Raw genomic sequence first — 22,233 nt, 5'->3', positions numbered from 1 at the left:
ACAAAAAGGAGTAGCAAAAGATATCAATCATGTGGTTGATTAAAAATAACTTCCCAAACATCTGCTCTAGTTCAGCAATAGCCACCTGACATTTTAAATCAGTATCTAACAACTGATATGACTGTAAAACCTTTGTGACTCAGAGAAAATAAGTCACTCTCTCCATGTGCAACCTTCTCGGATACCCACTTTGTCACCCACTGGTCTTTCCTTTCTTCTCCAAGACTTGCTCTCATCAGTCACCCAAAGCCCATTCATGCCTGCCAGTATATGGTGCAGGGTCGGGCACTGCACAAGGCGCTCTGCTTTCTGGGAACTCAGTCCAGCTCAGACACACACATGCAGAACACAGAGACCACACCATGACCCCGGTAATATGGCGGATGATAAAATCAACATAAGCAAAGTGAGAGTTTTGTTTTCACATCAGCTTGTGTAGGGGCAGCGTCTTTGATGTTTATTCTGTCTTCACGACCATCCCAGAAGGTGAGCAACACAGGAATTTCTATCTCTGGTAAGTGACCAGGCATAGAGAGCAGAGGAGCTAACTGTTTTGCCCAAGTTCACACGGCTAGGCCAAGTGACAGGAGCAAGGAGAAAATCATGTCTTCTGATTTTACATCAGCGCTCTCTGCCCACCCCCACCCCTCCAGGGCTGCCCCCTGCAGATCTGGGAAGACCAGTGAGAGACTGCCAAGGTCAGTGGTCCCTGGAGCGAGAGGCAAGCCGAAGACTGGGGTTGAGGTGGGGGAGACAGGGAGAGGTTTGAGGAACCATGCCAGCTCGGACAGGTGGGGTGGAAGCAGCTGACAAAACCAGCATCAGCCCGTGAAGTTTCCGCGGCGGCGATTTTCGGAAACCCTCCAAATTATGGGAGAACTGACTTGGTATGTGGCAAGATGAGGAAGGAGGGGCACAAAACCACAACGGTCTTTCCTTTTATTCTGGTTCCCATTCAGTTTTAAAAGATATACCCAGGCTAGAAAAATGCTAATGCCACTTCAGCTCCCCTCTCTTTTCCTGCCGGAACAGAAGCAAAGTTCCGAGGGCCCTGGGGCCGCATCAGGGATGCCTGGAATCGACAATGAGCTCTGCCAGTCTTGTCTCTGTCCTCTGCCAGTCTGTGAACCAGGGTTACAAAGCAGCTGTCACAGTAACTTGACTAATTAAATTAGAGCCCACTGAATGCTTTATTGACCTGAGACTCACTCCAGTGAGCAGGCCCACTTCAAAGGTGACTATGTTCATGGCTGTTAGTTAACAGATTAAATAAAATAGACAAAGACAATGATGGGCAATAGGAAAAGTCCTGTTCCTGTAAACAAAGCGTCTAAAGCACAGCTGCTAGAGTGTGTGACCTGCTATGGGGAGAGTTGTGTGTTCCCTCTACCCAGATACATATGTTGAAGCCTTAACTCAGAACGTGACCGTATTTATGGGGGTGCCTGGGTGGCTCAGTCGGTTAAGTGTCTGACTCTTGGTTTCGGTTCAGGTCGTGGTCTCACGTTTCATGAGTTCAATCCCCGCATTGGGCTCTGTGCCAACGGTGCGGAGCCTACTTGGGATTCTCTCTCTCTCCCTCTCTCTCTGTACCTACCTACCTTGTTCTCTCTGTCTCTCTCGAAATGAATAAACTTTAAAAAAAAATTTAAATAAAATAAAATAAAGTAAAATTAAAATAAAAAATAAAATAAAATAAAAGTGACTGTATTTAGAGACAGGGTCTTCATGGAGGTATTCAAGTTCAAAGAAGGTCATTAGGATGGGCCCTAATCCAATATGACTGGTGTCCTTGAAAATAGGGGAAATCTGGACAGAGATGCAGAGAGAAAAGATGATACAAAGAGACAAAGAGAAGACAGCCGTCTACAAGCCAAGGAGACAGGACTAGAACAGACCTGATCTTGGACTTCCAGGCTCCAAAACTGAGACAATACATCTGTGCTGTTGAAGCCCCCCAGTTTGAGGTACTCTGTTTTAGCAGCTCTGGCCAACTAATACCTCTGGACACATATGAGAGGCAGGAAGACCCCTGGGGGAAAGGACTTTTCATGAGAACAGTAAAAACAGCACCAGCTCTGGACTCAAAACAAACCTGGGTTGGGACCCTGACTTTGTATTACTCACTGTGTGTATTTAGGCAAGACAGTTGACCTGTCCGTGCCTTGACTCCTCGTCTGCAAAAGGGACACATATCTTCTTCAAAGGAGCGGTTTTAGGAGTAAATGTGGAAACACACTCTTTGGCTTATCCAGGTCCAGGCTGCACAGATCCAGCCCCTCAACAAGGAGGCAGAGCCGCCAGTGGAACTTCTGACTACCCAGCAAATACTGACGGTGATGATCACAAGGCGCTTTTGTAAAGTAACTGCAAAGTGCACGTTCACCTGATTATTACCACACCGTCTGCGGGATTCTGTGAACATTATGATGAATGTTTCCCTTTACTCGGTTCCTTCTGCCCCACTGAATTTATTGCACACTTGCTCTTTGTCTCTCCAACCAGGGACTTCAGCTCTCTGCTTAAAAGTCCCCTCCTGCATTTCTGCTGGCAGCCTTGGAACAGAAGGGGAGTGTATTCAGCCCCCAAGGCCTCCCTCTCTCTCATCGCCTCCCTCTCATGCTCACTCCTGGAGACAGCCATATAGACTTTGGGGGAAAACAAAAAGCTTCTTACTTAAATCATCCCACCTCCACCCAAAAATAATCATCATAACAAAACCAAATGGAAAACCACTTCCAGTAGCGTTTCATATAATAAAGCCCTAGCTGTACAGAATTATTGGCAAATTGGCTGTTTTGGTTAACTGCCTATGCTATTTAAAAGTCACCCTATGAAGAATTAGATGTCAATCATGTATGCTAAACTCCAAGTGCATTGGGATGGTTTGATCCTCACCAGTTTGAAAGTCTTACAGAATTTGGCAGTGTTTCAGGGACTCTGTCAGGGCTATAATTGGTGCTGAAGACTCTTGATAAGAAGAACTGAAGATAATTTGTGTCTCTAGGTTATATAAATTGTAAACATGTTTTAAACATATACATAAATACAAATATCCACACATAGCCAAGGGAAGAAGTTCCCCTGGGTCCCCAGATCAATTCCTTCCCATGTTAGAGGCCTCACAGGTTACTTACAAGGACACTCCAGTGGGTGTCTGGGTGACTCAGTTGGTTAAGCATCCTGACTTTGGCTCAGGTCATGATCTCTCAGTTTGTGGGAGCAAACCCCATGTTGGACTCTGCTACAGCTTGGAGCCTAGAACCTTCTTTGGATTCTGTGTCTCCCTCTCTCTGCCCCTCTTTCATTTGTTCCTTCTCTCTCTCTCAAAAATAAATAAAATAAAAACTTTAAAGAAAAAAAATGACACTCCAGCTCACACAGCAAAGGTGCCCCCCCCCACCCCCATGCCCCGCTACTCTCTTTAGGTGGCTTACAATGTCACACATCGTGTGGGGTTGACTTCAAACCACTCGGTGAATATTCAGGCTTACTCTGCCCAGCTCCATATCAAGAAAAGCATTAGACACCATTCCTGCCCTCAAAGGAGTTCCAGTTTAGTTGGGGAACTGCCTACAAAATTAAATCCTAAATTGGGTAAATTGAGTTTGAAGCACTGGACACTGGAATTAACAGGTCTGTGATCACTATTCGGGGCCAGGTCCTGTGCTGTGTACTTAGCATAGATTAAGTCACTTCATCTTTTTCGCAAGCCCGTGAGCTCAGTCACACGATTGTCCCCACTTTACAAATTCTGAGTCAGAGAAAATACATAATTCATGCAAGGTCACAGAGCTGAGAAAGTGCAGCCTTGGGTCCCTGTGACCCCGCAGCCTGTGCTAGCCCTCCACCCTCCAACCAGGCCCCTTCCACCCTTCCTTCCTCCCAAGGCCAGCCGGCCCAGCTGGCCACCGAGAAGATCTTCCAAAGGACCAGAATGGAGTCCCTTTCAGTCTTTCTTCCCTGCCCTTTTTGTCCCCATAGCTCCTGCTAGTCTTTCCCAAGATAAGATGATGAAACCAAAAACCAGAAATCTCAGCCTGGAGGCTTTCTCAGGAGCCCCTTTCTTTTGCTCTAAAGCAAACTCCAAGGCAAAACACACTTGAATACAAATTTTCAAAGGTGTTTACTTGTCTTCACTTCGTGTTAGAATAGCATTGCTTTCCTAATGAGACTGTGGCTTTGCCTTTATGAAAAGAAAGCTGTCATATAGGTCTGCTTCTCCTCTAACTGAACTATTCTTTCCTTCTTACTGTTTTGCTGGCAGAAATTGGTAAGAGACAAACAACAGCCACAAGTTAAGATTCTGTGGAGTTCTCAGGGACCCCAAGTTAAATTATCATAGGTTGATTAAGTGAACGTTAAGCAACGAGGCACGTGAGGTAAAGGGAAGCAGAAAAAGAATAAGTAACATTGCCTCCCCCCAGCCAGATGGAAGAGGTGGCTGATATTTTTCTAAAATGAACAAGAAATTGACACCGGGCGGTAGGGAATTTCAACTCTCCCGTAAGACTCCCAGAAGCCCCACTCTGCTAAAACCCAGAATGCCCAGTGTTGTGTTTTGTTTTGTTTTGTTTTAACTATTAGCCTTGCTAATAATTGCTTTTCAGAAAGTCAAAGAGGCAAACAGGCACTTTTTATCCAAAACGTCAGATAGAGGACAATTGCAAATTTCACAACAAGCAAGGAAGAAACGATGTGGTCTAGGCATGGGCCCTGGCTTTAGGGAGGCGTATTTCAGAGATCACAGACAGTTGCCAGAAATGATCTCACGGCCAAAGACTTTAAAAGAAAGACATCACACTATGGATGAAAGGGGAGGGGGAGGGAGTTCGAAAGTGAAAATCTGACAATATAATAAAATATGATGATATCACACACACACACACACACACACAAAAGCAGCAGTTTGGCTGCAAATGGAAACCAGCAATGAGTTCTACAAAACAACAACAAACAGTCCCTTCATAAGCAAAAGTATCAAAATGGCCTGGACACAGAAAAACAGCTTCAGAAAGATCAAAGCCCAGAATGTGCTGAAGTTTATAAGAAACATTATTTCAAGGAGCTTGCAGGGGTGGGGGGGGGGGGCTGGGGAGGGGGAGGGAGTATAGTCCGTGAAAGGAAAGAATCGAAAGAGCTCAGCTCCACTGGGAGCTGATGGTGTGATGTTGAAAACCAAGAGAACACTGAACTATTCCAACACTGTTATGCTTCCATATTCCCTATCAAGGAGAATGATCTTCAGCCTGGAAAGGATAGAACAGACATCGCTGAAAGGAAAATGAAGCCAAAGATAGGTGAGAAGACAGAAAAAGCAAAGCTGGGTTTCCGATGAGCTCATAATTTCAGACTCGGATGAATTCTACCCCACAGGACTTAAAAATGAAAGTGCACATGTAATCCCAAACCCATGCTATTATTTGTGAGCAACAGCAAGGGCCCCAACTTTGAAAAAGGAGGCAAAAGATCTACTGCTACTTTGGACCAATGCCATCGAAGTTAATTTTACAGAAGATCCCAGGACACCTTACTAAATAGATAGTTGGTGAGCAAGAAGTCCTAATTTTTTCATTTTAAGTAATAATAATGCAGATACAGATGTGGCAAACTATTTAGGCTTTACATTTAGGAACACAGCTTGGTGCTGAAATGAAATTAAATTTATAACAAAGTTAATCTGACATACTTAATGTCATGCATCATTTTTATCATCTTCCATGTTAATCAAGCATAAATGGAGCCCTTCGTGCAAACGAAAACAGTTACTATTCTTTTAAAGTCAGAGAATGGGAATGGGAGACAGAAACCTGGCAGTGGCCACTCTACACCCCACACTCCACCAGGCAGACCTTAGGGAAGAGGGTTGCCCTGCCTTAAACCAAACCAGTTGCAGACTCCAGCCAATACCCCGACCTTGGACCCAATAGCTGGAGCTACGTCACCATGTCTGTGAAGACAATCTCTGTGGAAAAAACCCAGGAAAATCTGGTTCTAAGAGGGTTCTAAAATCTGGTTCATCAGAGGATATCCTCTCTGATGAAACAATCAACAAGTGGAAGGTCTTTGCTGGGCACCCTTATAACCCAGAAACTACAGGATTGGGTTAGCTGGAGCAAGCGGCCGGGGCAGAGAGGAGGCTCAAAAGGGAAGTGATGGCATGAGTCAGCCGTCAGGCGCAGTCAGGTGTTTATCTCACAGCCAGTGTTCAGGGAACAGGAGGAGCCTGAGTGGAGAAGTATGGTTGGGGAAGCAGGGAGGGTGGCAGGCAGGTGGGGGATCCGCCTGCCGGCAGAGGAGAGGGGGAAGGAGGAGAGGCAAAGGATGCAAACAAGAAAAAGCTTCAAAGGAAACAAGAGTCAGACTTTACATAGAAATGAGCCCTGGGTTTGAAATGAGAGGCTGCCTGGCATTTGCTTCCACATTCAGTGTGTTTGTGGGAGCAGGGAGGACGGAGGGGTACAGATGATCAGAGCTGTTGGGTTGCCTGGGTGATCATAATTGTTGAAGATGGGTGATGGGTACCTAGGGGCGTAATATTTTCTATACTTTTATAATATGTTCCCCCCCTATCTTTTTTTTTTTTTTTGGAAGCTACTAAAACTTTTCCATTTACTAAGTTAAAAAGGGGGAGGGGAACCACCCAAATCCTTATAATAATGGCCAACACAATCTTACCTTCTCCTGTTACTTTGCTAACCTCCCCGCCTCCTACTCTCTCCCCCCTCTCTGCTATTCCTTGAGTTCACCAGGCATGCTTCTCCCACCTTAGGGCTCTGCAAGGGCTGCTCTCTCTGCTTAGAACTACCTGCATCTTGTAGCCACACAGCTTACTTACCGTCTCAAGGAGACGTACTCTGACCACTCTATTTGGAATGGCAGCTCACTCCCCTTTTCCCCCTTCTCTGGATCTCCAGTGGAGTTCACATTTTTCACTCTACATGTATTCTTTACACAGCACTTAAAATCTTCAGACATATTGCCTAATTTACTTTGTTTCTCACCCGTCTTTGTCACTAGAATTTAAATCGCCAGAGGGACAGGACATTTTTGTCTGGTGGGGGGAGGTTGTTCAGTGACTAGGGCGATGCTCGACACCCAATAAATGTAAGTGGAATAAATGCGGGGAGTTTTAGAACTGCACAGAGGGCTGAGACCAGGGAGGGGGCAGGTGTCTCTCTCTGGTCTTGGTACCAGTCCCCCATGGTGCTCTTCCCCACCAAACAAATCTAGGGCACCTGATTTCTGAGGAGGAGTGAAGAACTCATACATAGCTCATCAGGTTTATTGCCCTCCTCCCAACCTCCAGGCAGATGTTTCATAACTTGGTTTCTAAGGCTATTCCCGGGTTGTATTACGTGCCATCGCAAAATCCTTAACCAAACTTCTCATGACAAAGTGAGGAATTCGGTCTAAACCGTATGATCATTGAACAACTCAAAATTGGGGCTTTGTAGCTTTCAGGAGATTTTAGGCTATTAGCACGATGAGTATTTTTAGGAGGGAGTCATCACAAAACAAATGTTCAAAAATCAAGTCTATGATTAGGAAGAAGGTGGGCACCAAAACCCAATTTTAAAGGAAGAGTGCTTTGATAATCTCCAATAGCTTTATCCACTTCCTGCATGTAGAACTATCTCCCCTTACAAGGCAGTTACTCCTATACACAGCTTCACACATCCATGGCACAAAGTAGCTGTGGAGCTGGGGCAAACATCTTTGGGCTGGTTTTCTTATGACAAAACTATGGTGTGTGTGTGTGTGTGTGTGTGTGTGTGTGTGTGTGTGTGTGTACACGTCATAACTTTCAGCTGGACAAAATCTTGGGAAATCAAATAAGCAACAGAATGAAACCCCAAAAAAGGCTGGGAATCATGGCCTTAAGTGACAGCGTAAGTATCCACCAGCATGGGAAGTCAATTATCCACATCTTCCTTAACAATGGTATTGATCAAAGAAAATACCGTTTGATCTATTCACAAGTGATCGCTTGGCGACATTTTGCAGCTTGCAGGACGGATGCTGTCCACAGTCTGGATGACCTTCGTGGGCTAACCCAGGCCAGGATACAGGGGCAGGGCAAAATTTCCACAGACCAGACCTAGCTGCCTTGTGATGCTCGCAGGCATGAGGTGAGAGTGCCATCTGGAGGATCTCCCTTTTAAAGAGAAACCCTTGTGCAAAACTGACATGGAACAAGTCCCCAACAATTCAGGATCCATGCGGGGACAGAAGCCACTATCAAGTGGATTCAAGCTGTCTGCAGTCTTGCCCTTTTAACAAAAACTTTCCTTTTTCCTAAAAGCCTGGACTGTGCCTGCTCTGTGTGCCACGGTCTTCAAACTATTCATGAGGGGACACAGTCCTGACACCGTCTACACAGCCTCAGGAGAACTATAATGCAATTTTCTGTGTTATTGAGGAGAGGGAAAGAGTGAGAGGTGCTTTTCAGTTACAAGAGATCCCACCCCCAAATTGCAGTACCTGTCAAGCGACCGTAATAGCTTCTACGAACAAAAGAAATCTGCTATTCTGTGTAATAGTCCTGGGATGCATTTATTTCAGTTCTGTCCTTAGTTCTCCATTCTCTCGACTGCGGAGAAAAAAGACTGCTCCCTGAAATTGTACAAAGTTTCCAAAGCAGGTATTTTTTTCACCTGTGAAAATGGCTCCCTCCTCTCTCAGGAGAGACAACTCCTTTGTTCTCAAAAAACTAACATGGGTTCAGGCCATTCTTTTTTCTGTGAGCTCTCATAGTAGGACCTGCTCAGCATAGACAAACAGCTTATCACTAACCAGCCGATTTCTCTTATTAAGAACAGAAACAGGCTTCTTTCTTATTCATTATCCTGTGACTCTTCTAGTAGGTAAAAGAAACACTACGCAACCAGAATGACGAGGAGCTGCACCAGAAGTGAGGGGGTGAAGGCAGAACACTTGAAGACAGGAGGAAAAAATAATTGTTCTTGTGTGCCAGGAATCAAGGGCTTAAGGCCTCAGGAACCATGCCCAATGGACTGAAAACTTCTTCCAGGCAGCATCTGCTTCAGCAGCACCTAAAAATCACACCCTTCGCCCTCTTTTCATGAGAGGAAACAGTATTTCAGTATGAAGAACATCAAGGACTGCAGAGGCCGAGGATAACTTTGATAGGATACCTCCGTCCGATGGCTGAAAAGAGAAACAGATGAAGCCGAACTGAAGAATTACCTATGTCCAGCAAATAAAGGGCTGGGCTCCAGAGCCCAGAGTTAGATCTCAGGGCATATATACATGCCAAAGGAACATTATCAACTGAAAACTTCTGTCATTTTGTAGGGTACAGAAACAGTGGAGCTTAAGAAGGTGGGGGAAAAAAAATCCAACCAAGAAAATAGAATTTAGTTGAAATAGCAGAAAGGGTCAAAAACTTATACTGAAAGGAAGTCCTAGGATTTCTAGGCCTTCCAAGAAAGAAGAAGATGATACATCAGGGAGTCCTCTGTGAGGATCATAATTGTCAATAAAAAGAATGGTGTGGAAGACAAGAAAACTTGTTGGTGTCTTTTGTCAAAGCTCACCATGTTATTAAAGACACTCATCCTGAACTCTGAAAAGCATTATTTATTGGAAAGAACTATTAAAGGAAGTCTCCTTAATTCCTCCGAGGACAAACACAGTTCCCGTCTACCAAAACATACGTACCATTTGCTCACGAGTTCTTTACCCTGACTCATGGAATCCCCTGGATTCCCTGACCCAAGACCGGGCCTTACATTCACAACAGACACAGTCCCCAGAAGGCCCAGAAGCAACATGGATTAGTGCTACCCTACAGCGTCTTATCAAAGGAGGATGGCTAGGAAGCCAACAAGTTGAGGTGCTTCACTTGACAGCTTATCTTAACATCCAGTTCTTCAACAAAGCCTCATACAAGCCAGGAGGTAAGGCGTTCTTAGGTGAAATCAGACTTCCACGATATACTTGGTTCACCAAAACTAACAGATGATTCCAAGAAGTCTTTAAAGGAGTCATTATGCCAAGAGAGGAATCCAAATAGTCAAAACATGGCTTTCTTGGGAAGATACAGCTATTTAATCTTAGCAAGGGCAGCTGCTCTTCTTTCTGTGTTCTGGAACAAGGCACGGATTAAAGCTTTTACTTCAGTGGAAGAGAATGCAGCTGCCAGGGGCCCCTTTCCATCTGCCCACCTGCAAAATAAAAGATAAAATTCTATTTCCTGTTATGTCTCTGGATAAGCAAGATTTTAAAACTGCTTACTGGATCCCAAATGCTAGTTGGTTTTAAATGGAAGTAAAACAAATGCTGGCATCCTTCCCCTTCTTTCTGGATCCTCCACTCAATCTCTTTAACTCCTGCTTCTTGGCTGCATTTTGCTATCAGCACAGTCAGATGAAGAGACCAAGTTAGGAAGGTAAGTCTCTTCCCCATTATTCTATACTAAGTCCTGTTTGAACTTGAGAATTATGGCCACATCCTTACATGGTTACATGGAGTCTGGGGATCTGTGACTATTTTAAAAAATGAGCCACAGGCAACAAATTTTAACCAACAAAGGATTGGCGTAAAAAATACACAGTGAACTCCCATGAGTCAATAATGAAATCACAAACAACCTCAATAATGAAATCACAAGAATAAAGGGCAAAATGTGAACAGGTCATTTGCTACAACAAAAGAAAAACAAATGATCCATAAAAAGATGCTCAACATCATTAGAATTCAGGGAAATGTAAGTTACAGTGACAACGAACTACCATTTCACACTAACTACAGTAGCAAAAATTCTGAAGTCTGATGATACCAAATACTGGTGAAACCATGAAGCGGCAGGTCTCAATAATGAAATATCTGTAAAACAGAACACGCTACAGCTCTGAAGACAAACATGCATGCAGCCCTTTACACAGTCATGAGTCAACTTCAAAAAAACCCAATATTGACCGAAAGAAGCAACTTACAGACGCTTCCGTTTACAGAAAGTTCAAACACGAGCAGGCCTAAACTTTATACTGTTCAGAGACACATGCAAAAGTGGCAAAACTATGAAGGAAAGCAAAGGAAATAAGGAAGGAACACAAAATTCGAGACAGTGGCTGCCTGCGGGGACAAACATTTAGAGAGGGGAAACACAGGAGTCTTCGCAGGATCGGTAATATTTTTCTTACATTAGGTAACAGGTACACGAACATTTTACTTGTTTCCTTTTAAGTGTAAATACGTTACATGTTGTATTCCTTTGTATGTTTGTTTTATGATTTTAAAGCATTTAAACTATACCATCGGAGGTAGATTCATCAGTAAAAAATGTTCCCAATTAACTACTATCCTCATGTTTACTGAAACCTCTAGGAGAAAAATTCTTTCTAGGCAGAAAAAAAAGAAGATACACCAGTATTGTGACTGTTCTCAACACAAAGAATTATTATTAGGCTGCAGCAGCAGAAAGAAACTTTCTTATCTGCTGTCCTCTGGAGTCTTACCTAAAGACATCTTATTATCCACTGAGGACTTATAAATAACAAATACATTAAATCTCGTAATAATGAGGTTGGAAGTATTTTGATGTGACTTTTTTCAGGCAGAAATGTCACTTTCTTTGTTTCAGAATGAACAATATATGCTGAGAAAAACTCAGACACATCTGGGGTGACTGGTCTAATAGAACGGGGCACCTGTAATTCACTAAAGAACCAGGCTAAAATAGGCAGACAAGTAGCTATAAGGATGGGGAGAGACCTTGAGGCCTATTCAGGGATTCCCTATGCAAGGTATGCATACTCTGATTATTAATATCTACCAAGACAATAATAAAAGCATCCATGAATGCGTAACTAACCTGTGTCTATCCTTTTTTGTGCAGCATCAATACCTCTGCATACTAAGTATGATACAATAAAGCATACAATTACCCCACACAGCAATGTTAACTAATGGTGTTCGGTGTCAGGGGGTGGGAAAAACATCATCTGCTACATTTAAGACAAGAGGAATCCTCTCTATGTGTATGATGCTTAATCTCTAAAACCACTGTACTCCCTGCAGAAAAACTGCTGGTCCATCAAACAGTGGTTGATGTGGAATATTCCATACAAATAAAAGTCAATTTCTGTTAGCGAATCAAAGCCAGTCGTAAAATGTATCCACCGTGGGTTAAAACAGGCAACACTTCCCATCCAGGTATCAGAAGGTTGTACTTCTTACAAATGAAAGACCATCTGTAGAGCATGCCAAACAACATGCTGAAGACTAAAATAGTATGAAACAAGAAGTCCTTATGTTATCAAACAGGAGAAAGTGGTAATGGGGACCCACACGATTAGAGATCATGGCAAGGCTCCAACTACTGTTACTCAACATGAAACTCTTTCCTGAGCAACTGGTTAAGAAACAGAGAAAAGCACTGCTCTCAGTGGCACTCGCACTCTGTAGCTATCTTTAGAGAGACACATTCCTCTGTAAAAGGGTAATACCTACCGATCCCCAATTTCTTGCAGGCTGGCTTGTAACATCATCATCAATTCCTTGAATGGCATCCATTTGGGCACATAGACTGGAACCTCTTCTTGGTATTTCTTGTTCTTGCTTTCTTCAGAGAGAGGTGCAAACACTTGGGGTCCCTCGTCCACCACCGTTTTGCATAAGGAATACAATCTATCACCATCTTCAGTAGAGATGTCCTGGTTTCGCACAGAGGGAACACAAAATAGAATTGGGCCACCTTAGTGGTAAGGAAAGGGCAAATCTTTAGTGCATGCTGTTTAAGCGGTCAGCTGCAGCAAGTTGTTTTCCAAGCAATTTAGCACACCTTATTAGACATGAGATTTCATCAGCTCTGACAATACTCCTGAAGCTAGAATGACACAAAGTATGTTTCAACACATTGTCAATAATTTAGTGTGCCTGCATGAAAGAGCCCATTTATCCAGAAGAATGTTGTACCACTTGCTGAAAAGCAGGGGAAATTTTTATAAACAAGGATTCAGTCAATCAATGCTTTGGAGACATCAGCTGGCAGAGCCTGGGCCCCTTGCCTGTAAACTCATGTATATAATCTCTACTACCACAGTGCGCTGGAAAAGGGGCTCCTGCGGAAGGCTGCGTTTCTCTTTACTAAGTTACTGAGCTCACTTGCAAATTAAATAAATACATAACTTCATACTTTACAATACATCTAAGGGCTACCCAGTTTCCGGCCTCTTCGTTCATAATCTACACAGATGCTACATGGAGAAGCAGGATCGTCCTACTCTTAGGTACGTGTAAAGGAGAGACATTAGCTAGTCACTGGCAAAACAGAATGAAGGCAAAACTAAAAAAAAAAATAACCCTACAATGAGTTAGACAGGAAACATGAACAATTTTTTCTACCATCTATGTTGACTGAAAATGAGATACCAACATCATTTGCTTAGAAGAGCAATAATCGGAGACAGGAATTGCCATCCCAGGCCTGGTGAGGCATCTAATGGTCCTTACCTCGAGAGCAGTGATTCTGCCAATGATCTCAGAAACTGCTGTATTGAGTAAAGTCCCCATAGCCTTACAATATATATTCACTGGCAGGACATCCTGCCACACAATTCCAAGTCTCTTCAGCTGGTGTAGAACCTGTCAGGAGGATACAGCTGTTGACACGAAAGAGAGACTGTCGCAACTCCTATTTTCTACATTCACGTGCATCATTTGTGTGTGTTTGGGAGAAGAGGCATTATGAGAAGGGGAGGTAAAGTGATCACAAATATCAGCTTCTTGACTATTAAACCCTAGTGGATATTCCTGCTCGATGAAAAGCAGAACTTAAGCTGAGGATGGGAAAACCACTGTGAGAAGCTAAACCAGGAGCACAGAGAAATGTACAAAATTGTAGAATTATAATATATTATACACCTGAAACTGATATAACACTGCATGTTCATTTTTACTTCAATAAATAAAATAAATACATAAAAACCATTTGCTCATTTAAAAAAAGGGATAAATCATGTAGGAGAGAGGGGCACTGAGGTAAAAGCTAGTATTTCAAATTTCCCAAACTCAAGTTCATGGGTCAAAACCTTGCCATGACAGACTTATCAATAACTAGTCACCTTACTGGGTGGATGGAAAGATAGCCTGCTGCTGGCTTGGTGGAGCAAGGAAAGGGCAAGTCTGTAAACATTCCTGTTGAAGGTATCCATATTTTCCACTGGGGGGGCGTGGGGATTAATAGAGCCAACTGCTACACGTTCTTTGGTTGTGGGGGAGCAGGGATGGGGGGCTCATGTACAAAAGGAGTACAAATCGCAGCGCCAGGAGCAGCTGCCCACCTGCCGGACTGCTTTACTTGCTGCAGAATAATTCTCTTCGTCATCCATGTTGGAAAAGTTTCTAGCACTAGATAATCTTTCCAGAAGTTCTCCTTTCTGTGCCCGCATCTGGGCCAGGAAACACTCTGTCCCTGGGGTGGAAAAACAGAATAGGGAATTGCCACTGTTGTCAGGTTACACAGTACAAAGCCAGGGTGGAAGGAGAGAGACAAGCATGAATCACGCATCAGCCTGCTCATTTGAAAACAACTGCTTGCAAGATAACATCATAAAGCTGCTGTGAGGTCACCAGAAATGATAGCTTCTAATACATCAGCCAGTCCCGGCAAACCCAATCTCAGGATAATGTCTTTCCCCATAGTCTGTCCAGGGTCAGATAAGAAACGTCACCTACTCAAGAGCAGCAGCTACTTATTTTTTGACTACATCAACACCACCTAAGGGGAAAGTCAGGAAGTAAAAAACTAAGTGAATCATATGGGTCCTCTGCTTTTCTTAGGCTATCATTATGGTAAACATATTGACTTCTTCCACATTTCACTTCTTTTCATTTTTAATAACCCCAAGTAAAGCTAGATGGAAGAGCAGGGAGCTATCTTGAGGTTTTGCAAAAGAACAGGCACTTACGTTAGTAAGCTCTTACTGACAATGCTAACAGAATTATCACAATACAAATCTTATTATGTGTCACTCTACTGACATGACTCTGATTTGGCAAATTCACTGCACACCAGCAATGCAGTTTGGAACTCTGATGTACCATGAAGTCGTGTCATGGAAAAGTAACACACTTACACAAAGACTGCATTCACTTTAGCAAATTAAGTGACGGGGAACAACTGCTAACGAAATGCTCTCCCACTTTCCAATACAGCTAGGACCACCACCTAATTTCTAGCTGCCTTGTTCATTAATTACAAAGATACTAGGCTGAGGGACTGCATAATCAATACGATTTCCTGAAGTTAAGGATTCCGTTACCAAGCCTCCTGAAGCCAGGGACCAGATCCACGAAAGTGGTAGTGCCATCACAAAGAATGGGGGCGAGACGCAGTCTGAACTGATGTCCGAGGGTCAGCAGGTGGTGAGCAATGTACATACAGTTGTTGTGGTGAATGGCGGCCAACTGGGGCAGTTTTTGAAGGTTCTCCCTATGCCAGGAGGAGGGGTAGAAAAAGAAAGAAATCACAAGTTACTGGGATTGAGGTGGAGGAAATGCTACTTCTCTTTTAAGGTACTTCTAGGCTTTAATAACTGTCTCCTGTACAAATGCATAACAAGATGCGGCCTCATCACCCTGACCCTGTTCAGAGTGACAGCGTCCCGCCTGAGTGCAGCCTGATCCAGTAAGACTATCCCAGGGAGTAACAAAAAAGAGCGAGCCAGGGAACCCAGTGTTGACCTGTGTCGACTCTGTATGTAAACCTAGCACAGCTGTATATAATAATTCCCTTGAAGGACTCACCTGCCCTTCCTCCAAATTCCTTTTTCATCTATGTAATGAAGCACTAAACTCTTTTCTAATGCTCTAGTTTTCAAATTGGCTACAGTTTAGAGTCACCTGGGAAATTTTTAAATATATAGATGTTTAGACTTTTATTAACAAATGACCAATATTCTTTAAACATGTTTGTTTTTTTTTTAATGGCTTACTGCATTTAATTGTGAATTTTAGTAACCAAAATATTTTTGGTGGAAATATAAAATGACTGGTTTTAGTCCAACTTACGGGGGCACTTACTTGTGATATGTTGGCACGACATCATGGAACAAATGGAAGATATTCCTCACTGAGTAGAAAAGCTGAACAGCACTAATAAAAAACAGTTTCAATAGAAATGCATAAGGATAGTGGCAATGAGAAAAGAAAATTCAGGTCAAGTGCACATTAGTCATCACCTAAACACCTGCCTCGGTCACTGCTGAACACACCATTAATCTAGATGCAAATATATTCTCAACCAGTGTTTACTAACTAGATTGCAGTTGTAAAAACCTTGATCTGCTAATAATTTCAAGAAGAACAGCATTAACCCAAAGCCTCTTTCCCATTATCAATCTGCCGGTACCCAGACCATCCCTTCAGTAACAAATGGAGCTAAGCCTCAAGCAAATGTCACCTACTCACGGACGCACTCTGCAAAGGGCAAGGTGTCCATAAAGGCATTCACTTGTTCTCTTAGAATCAGTCTGACTGTCAGCTTTCACCTTTTCTCCTTCTTACTCCAATGCAAGGAGATGAATCAACATTTCTAGGACAGAATCCAACCTCAAATTTTTTTTGCCCTTTAAATCTGGCCTTAGAATACCTAAAGATTATTATTAAAATGCACTTGAGCAAATATAAAGTCTGTACGGCTTACTTCCACATAAGAATATCTTAAACTATGTACCTTGAATACAAAGGAATTCCACAAATATTTAGAAAAACAAGTCATGGTTCCTACACCCCAAAACACGGTTACTACTCGATTACTACAATGACCTGATGAAGTTATGTCATTTCATTTTTGCCCCACGTGTTGCTATTCAAGGTTTGGTAATGGGGAAGTGAGTTGTAATGGAGTTGTGTTTCTGTATGTCCTGTTTAAAACCATTTCTTTTAGAGGAAGCAGTGTGTACACAGACACTCATTGTTTACAGTGTTCTGTATTATCAAAAAACTTAGGAAACACTGCCTTGCAGCTCTAACTTCTGGTTAGTATATTTCATTCATGTGACAGCCATGTGACAAAATAGTTACTCCAAAATTTATTTTGCCAAAAGAGTATGTACTTTTCGTTTGTATTTTTCTTCCTACTTATATTTAGAACTGGATGGACCTGTGAACATCACAATTCATTGAAGTCATGGAAATATCTTAGTCAACATGTTCTTTCTAGAGCAGAATAAAATCAAAGGGTCCATTTGCACGTGGAGATAAGAAGGAAAACTCTGGAAGCCCACCTGAGATACAGTGTGGCTGAGGCAGGCCCTAACCAGGACTGTTCTCTCCCGTGAGGAGGAGATAAGGCGCCGCTACCCACAGACACACTAGGCGGCTTCTGCCAGTCTGCTCCGCAGCTCGGGCTCCAGCATGCCGCGTCCTCCTCCATTTAGTAAGAGAGGAGCTCGCGGAGCAGAAAGAGTTCGGTATAAGATGCGGACTCGAGGGTGAGGCACCCCGAATATGGTGTATGTTAAGAGAAATCACCTACAAAGGGTAAAATGAGATCTTCGAACATTCCATGCTTTTCCTTCTACCTTGGCCTTCCAACAAACTACTACTGCGCTAAAAACAAACATTTAAAGTGTAAATTAATTATAATTAGGGCCTGGATTTCACAAAAGGCAAAACGAATGTTCAGCTAAAAGGCCAGGGCAGGCTGGAGCAGAAGGCATAACTACCAATGCTACCACCACCGTCGGTAATAACAGACATTTGAGTATTGATGATTTTTCAGATAGTATTCGAAGTTCCCTGCAAGTGCTTCCTCACGTAACATCATTCAACTCAAATAAAAAGTAACAAATTAAACAGAAGTTAAAGAGTTTTTTGTAAAAAAGTGATTAACAACTTTAATGTCAAAGAAACTCCATTCGTCCATCCATGCACATGCTTCCATTTCCTAGATATGCTGTAAGAAGCATGCGTCATTACAAATAAAAGTTAATTATCGATATAGGTCTCTGTGTTACACTGCTTTTCCAGGAAAAAAAAAACGCTAATGGGATAGGAAAACCCAAAGATAATTTTCTTAATAAACGTCTAGTTTAGATACGCATTTAACCAAGTCACTGCCATTTTCAGAACTCTTACCACTGATCACTGCTGGTTGTGGCCTCTAGTAAAGTCTGATAGGCGAGTTCCATTAACTGCTTCACAGACTCACTGATGCGGCACGTGGGCAAAGAAAAGGAATGTTGGTCCAATGTATTTTCAGGCTCTAAATTCACCACCTCGTTGTACTGAGTTGTGGACATTTTCTGTACTGCTGACTTGTCATCCTTCTGAGGACTGGGTAAGTCTGGCACACTTATCTTAGAATCAGCAGTAATCTAAGATTGAAACATAAAACACAGAAAAAGCACTGTCCTCAGAACAATTCAAACGAAAGCATCAGAGAAGGGCAACGTGGTTGCTTGCACGATGATAGAGTTGTAGCTCTACAGGGGCTCCCGGCTGGCTCAGTCGGTTAAGCATCCAATGTTGGTTTCCGCTCAGGTCATGATCTCAAGGTTTGTGGGATCAATCCCCGCATCAGGCTCTATGCTGACAGTGCACAGCCTGCTTGGGATGATCTCTCTCCTTCTCTCTCTGCCCCTCCCGTTTGTACACTCTCTCTCTCTCTCTCAAAATAAATAAATAAACATTTTTTAAAAAAATAATAATAAAGCTGTGGCTCTACAGTAATCAAAGGATTTGAGGAAATACAGCAGTATTTTTTTTTTATAATTTTTTTTTTTTAACGTTTATTTATTTTTGAGACAGAGAGAGACAGAGCATGAATGGGGAAGGGTCAGAGAGAGGGAGTCACAGAATCTGAAACAGGCTCCAGGCTCTGAGCTGGTAGCACAGAGCCCGACGCGGGGCTTGAACTCACAGACCGTGAGATCACGACCTGAGCCGAAGTCGGCTGCTTAACCAACTGAGCCACCCAGGAGCCCCAATACAGCAGTATTTTAATGACTACTCAATCTTGGGTGAGAGCATGTCATAAGAAATAAAGAATCTCCTTTCCTGTGCAATTCTTCCATTTCTTCTGTGTATTCTTAATTTTGGTGGAAAGAGCAAAGCTCTGAAACTGGCCCAAGATTTCAGGTAAATGAAAGGACCTTAAAAAATCATCTATCTCAGGGGCACCTGGGTGGCTCAGTCTGTTGGGCATCTGACTTTGGCTCAGGCTGTGATCTCACAGTCCATGAGTTCAGGCCCTGCATTCAGCTCTGTGCTGACCGCTCAGAGCCTGCAGCTTGCTTCGGATTCTATCTCTCTTTCTCTCTGCCCCTCCCCTGCTCATGCTCTGTCTCTCTCTGTCACAAAAATAAGTAAAAACATTTAAAAAAAATTTTTTTTAAGTCATCTTTCTCAGAGGCACCGGGGTGGCTCAGTCTGTTAAGTATCCGACCCGGCTCAGGTCATGATTTTGCAGTTCATCAGTTCGAGCTCCGCATCAGGCTCGCTGCTGTCAGCACAGAGCCTGCTTTGGATCCTCTGTCCCCCTCTCTCTTGCCCCTCCCTCACTCTCGCTCACTCTCTCTCTCTCTCTCTCTCCCCCCCAAAAATAAAAATAAATATTTTTTTTTAAAAAATCATCTTTCTCAGACTAAACTATTAGATTATTGCAGACCTGTATAATTTTGTGTTCTGTTGTCTGAAATCATTTCCACCAAGAACACGTGTTGGCTTAGTCAAAGAAATAACCCATTCAGGCTAGCATATCCTCCGGTAAACAAAACAAAGCTTCCCTAACATTTATACAGAATGAAAATTCCTAGTCTCATCAAGACTAAATGAAAGAGCACTAGGCTGCTAGTCTGGAAACATCAGTAACATTTTTTTTACCCTAACTTTTAACAAAGTCATTTAACCTCTTTGGACCTCAATTTTCTCATTGTAAAATGAAGGAATTCTACTCACTAATGGTCTTCAAACCCTGCTTCCCAAAGATGCCACAGGGGCCAAAACATAATGAAGTTCCACGGCAAGAGCAGCGGTCCTGCTCCACACACGCTGGGTTTCCACACCGTGCTGCTCACAGGAAAAGCTCTGAGTCTCATACAAACGTTTAAACACCAATTGTGCCCTCCTAATCTATACACCGGTATATAATAATATCTACCTCAGAGGGCGATAATGAAGTTTAAACGAGAATACAAATGTCAGGGAACTCGCAGTCAAATTTATGACTAAGATCAGAAAGTAGAAGAAAAATATAATTATAAAGATGATTTAAAAATGCTGATGTTTGTCTGAAAAATAATGGGCCCAAAATACACAGGACTCAAAAAAACGCTCACTTCTTGAGGAGAGTGAGAAAACCCCAGACGGAAGTATGGAAGATCTAATCTGGTAAATGGTCAGGTCAAAATGTTCAAACAGAACCGACGTCAGCAACAAAATGCATCTTTGGGGAAAATAGTGGGTACACACAAGCAGTAGTCTAGAGACAATTTAGATGAAGCCCATGAAAGGCAATTAAGCTGAAAATGGTTTTTAGAAAAAGAAAGAGGATCTTTTTAAAGTTGGGCAGCTTAGAAGATCTAATCCCACGGGCTAGATGCCCAGGGAAAGAACCAGGATAGAGTCTAGACCAGTGGTTCACAGGTAGGGACAATTTTGCCCTCAAGGGAACATCCGGCAATGTCTGGAGACATTTTTCGAGTCACAACGGGGAGACAGGCATCTAGTGGGCAGAGGCTACTACTAAGCATCCTACAAAAGAGCCCCCCACAGCAAAGAATGGCCTGGTCCCAAATGTCAACAGTGCCACTACTGAGAAACCCTGACCTAGAGGAAGCCACCACTAGGATTTGAGTTCCTGAAGATAATGCAATCTTTTTAAAAATTTTTTAAATGTTTATTTATTTTTGAGAGAGAGAGAGAGAGAGATTCAGAGTATGAGTGGGGGAGGGGCAGAGAGAGAGAAGGAGGCACAGAATCCGAAGCAGGCTCCAGGCTCTGAGCTGTGAGTAGAGAGACCGACTTGGGGCTCAAACTCACAAACCGTGAGATACCTGAGCCGAAGTTGGCTGTTTAACCAACTAAGCCACCCAGGCGCCCTGAAGATAATGCAGTCTTACGGGATGTCAGAACGAGCTGAGTAGGGAGGTCAGAGATCAGCTGGTTCACTTCTGTCACATGACAGAAGAGGAAAATGAGGTCTAACAAGGTTAAAGATTTAGCCTGGAGTCACAGAGCAATCCACTGACAATCCTATTTACATCAAGGAGTTAGGAGACAGGAAAGTGGGACACATATTAACTCATTTGCCAAATATTTACTGAGCACTAAGTACACAGTACCATGTGCGGGTATCTTCTTGATGTTGGAGATACAGCAGTAGTCAGAAGAGGGGGGAGGGGAAAAAAAAGTCCACATGGAGCTAATTTTCTAGAGAGAAAAAAAACAATAAATAATTCATACAGAATGTTTGTTGGTAATAAGAAATACGAAGAAAAATAAAGAAGGAAAGGGTGTAGGAATAGGAGGAAGTTACAATTTTAAGACTTGCCAGGAAACGCAACAAGTCATGTAGGTATCTATGGTAAAAATGTTCCCAGGGGTACCTGGGTGGCTCAGTCGGTTAAGTGATCGTAAGTCGGTTAAGCTCAGGTCGTGATCTCGCAGTCCGTGAGTTCGAGCCCCGCGTCAGGCTCTGTGCTGACAGCTCAGAGCCTAGAGCCTGCTTCTGTCTCCTTCTCTATTTCTCTCAAAAATAAACATTAAAAAAAAAAAAAAAAAAAAAGATTTAAAAAATGTCCCCAGCAGAGGGAACAAGAGATTCAAAGGCTCTGCCACAAGTGGGCCCAACACATCCAGGTAACAGCAAGGAGTCCAGCAGTCGTATGCTGTGGTGACTGAAAAGTAACAGGAGACGGGGAGAGAGAGGCAATGTCAGGGCAAACCCTGTACAATCCTGGAGGCGGCTGTCAGACTATAGGGTCTCATTCTATAGGAGATGGGAAGCCACTTGGTTTGGGGCAGGAGTTACATAATCAAGTGATATTTACGTAAAAAAGTAAATAAGACCCCACAGCACAGTTCCTGGGACCGAGTGAATTGCAGCTCCTTAACAATCCAAAATACCTCAAAGTGTGTTAAAATCTGTGCACCTCTAATGGCTAATTAACTGTTTTTCTCAGTGGACACAAGGAGTGGACTACCCCCAAGGAAAAGGGAGGATGGTAGAGGGAGAAACAGAGGGAGGGAGAGCCTAATCCC

At 43.0% G+C, this 22,233-nt stretch overlaps 1 protein-coding gene across 10 annotated transcripts in view; it reads right to left on the bottom strand.

Annotated features, from left to right (window-relative positions):
• Positions 1–12,674, bottom strand: part of TMPRSS5 (transmembrane serine protease 5) — a 92,386-nt gene extending 79,712 nt beyond the window's left edge. For all 10 annotated transcript variants that reach the window (XR_008290685.1, XR_008290682.1, XR_008290681.1 and 7 more), the window contains exon 1: positions 12,478–12,674. Coding sequence is in view for 4 of the 10 variants with exons in the window: in XM_027036537.2 (XP_026892338.1) it covers positions 12,478–12,540 (63 nt within the window). In the remaining 6 variants the exon portion in view is untranslated. The remainder of the gene's footprint in view (positions 1–12,477) is intronic.
• Positions 12,675–22,233: the final 9,559 nt, after the last annotated feature.

This window comes from Acinonyx jubatus, chromosome D1 (genome assembly GCF_027475565.1).
Source record: "Acinonyx jubatus isolate Ajub_Pintada_27869175 chromosome D1, VMU_Ajub_asm_v1.0, whole genome shotgun sequence".
NCBI classification, from domain to species: domain Eukaryota; kingdom Metazoa; phylum Chordata; class Mammalia; order Carnivora; family Felidae; genus Acinonyx; species Acinonyx jubatus.
Note: the sequence above shows the minus strand (reverse complement) of the source record. Positions and strands in the feature narration are given on the sequence as shown.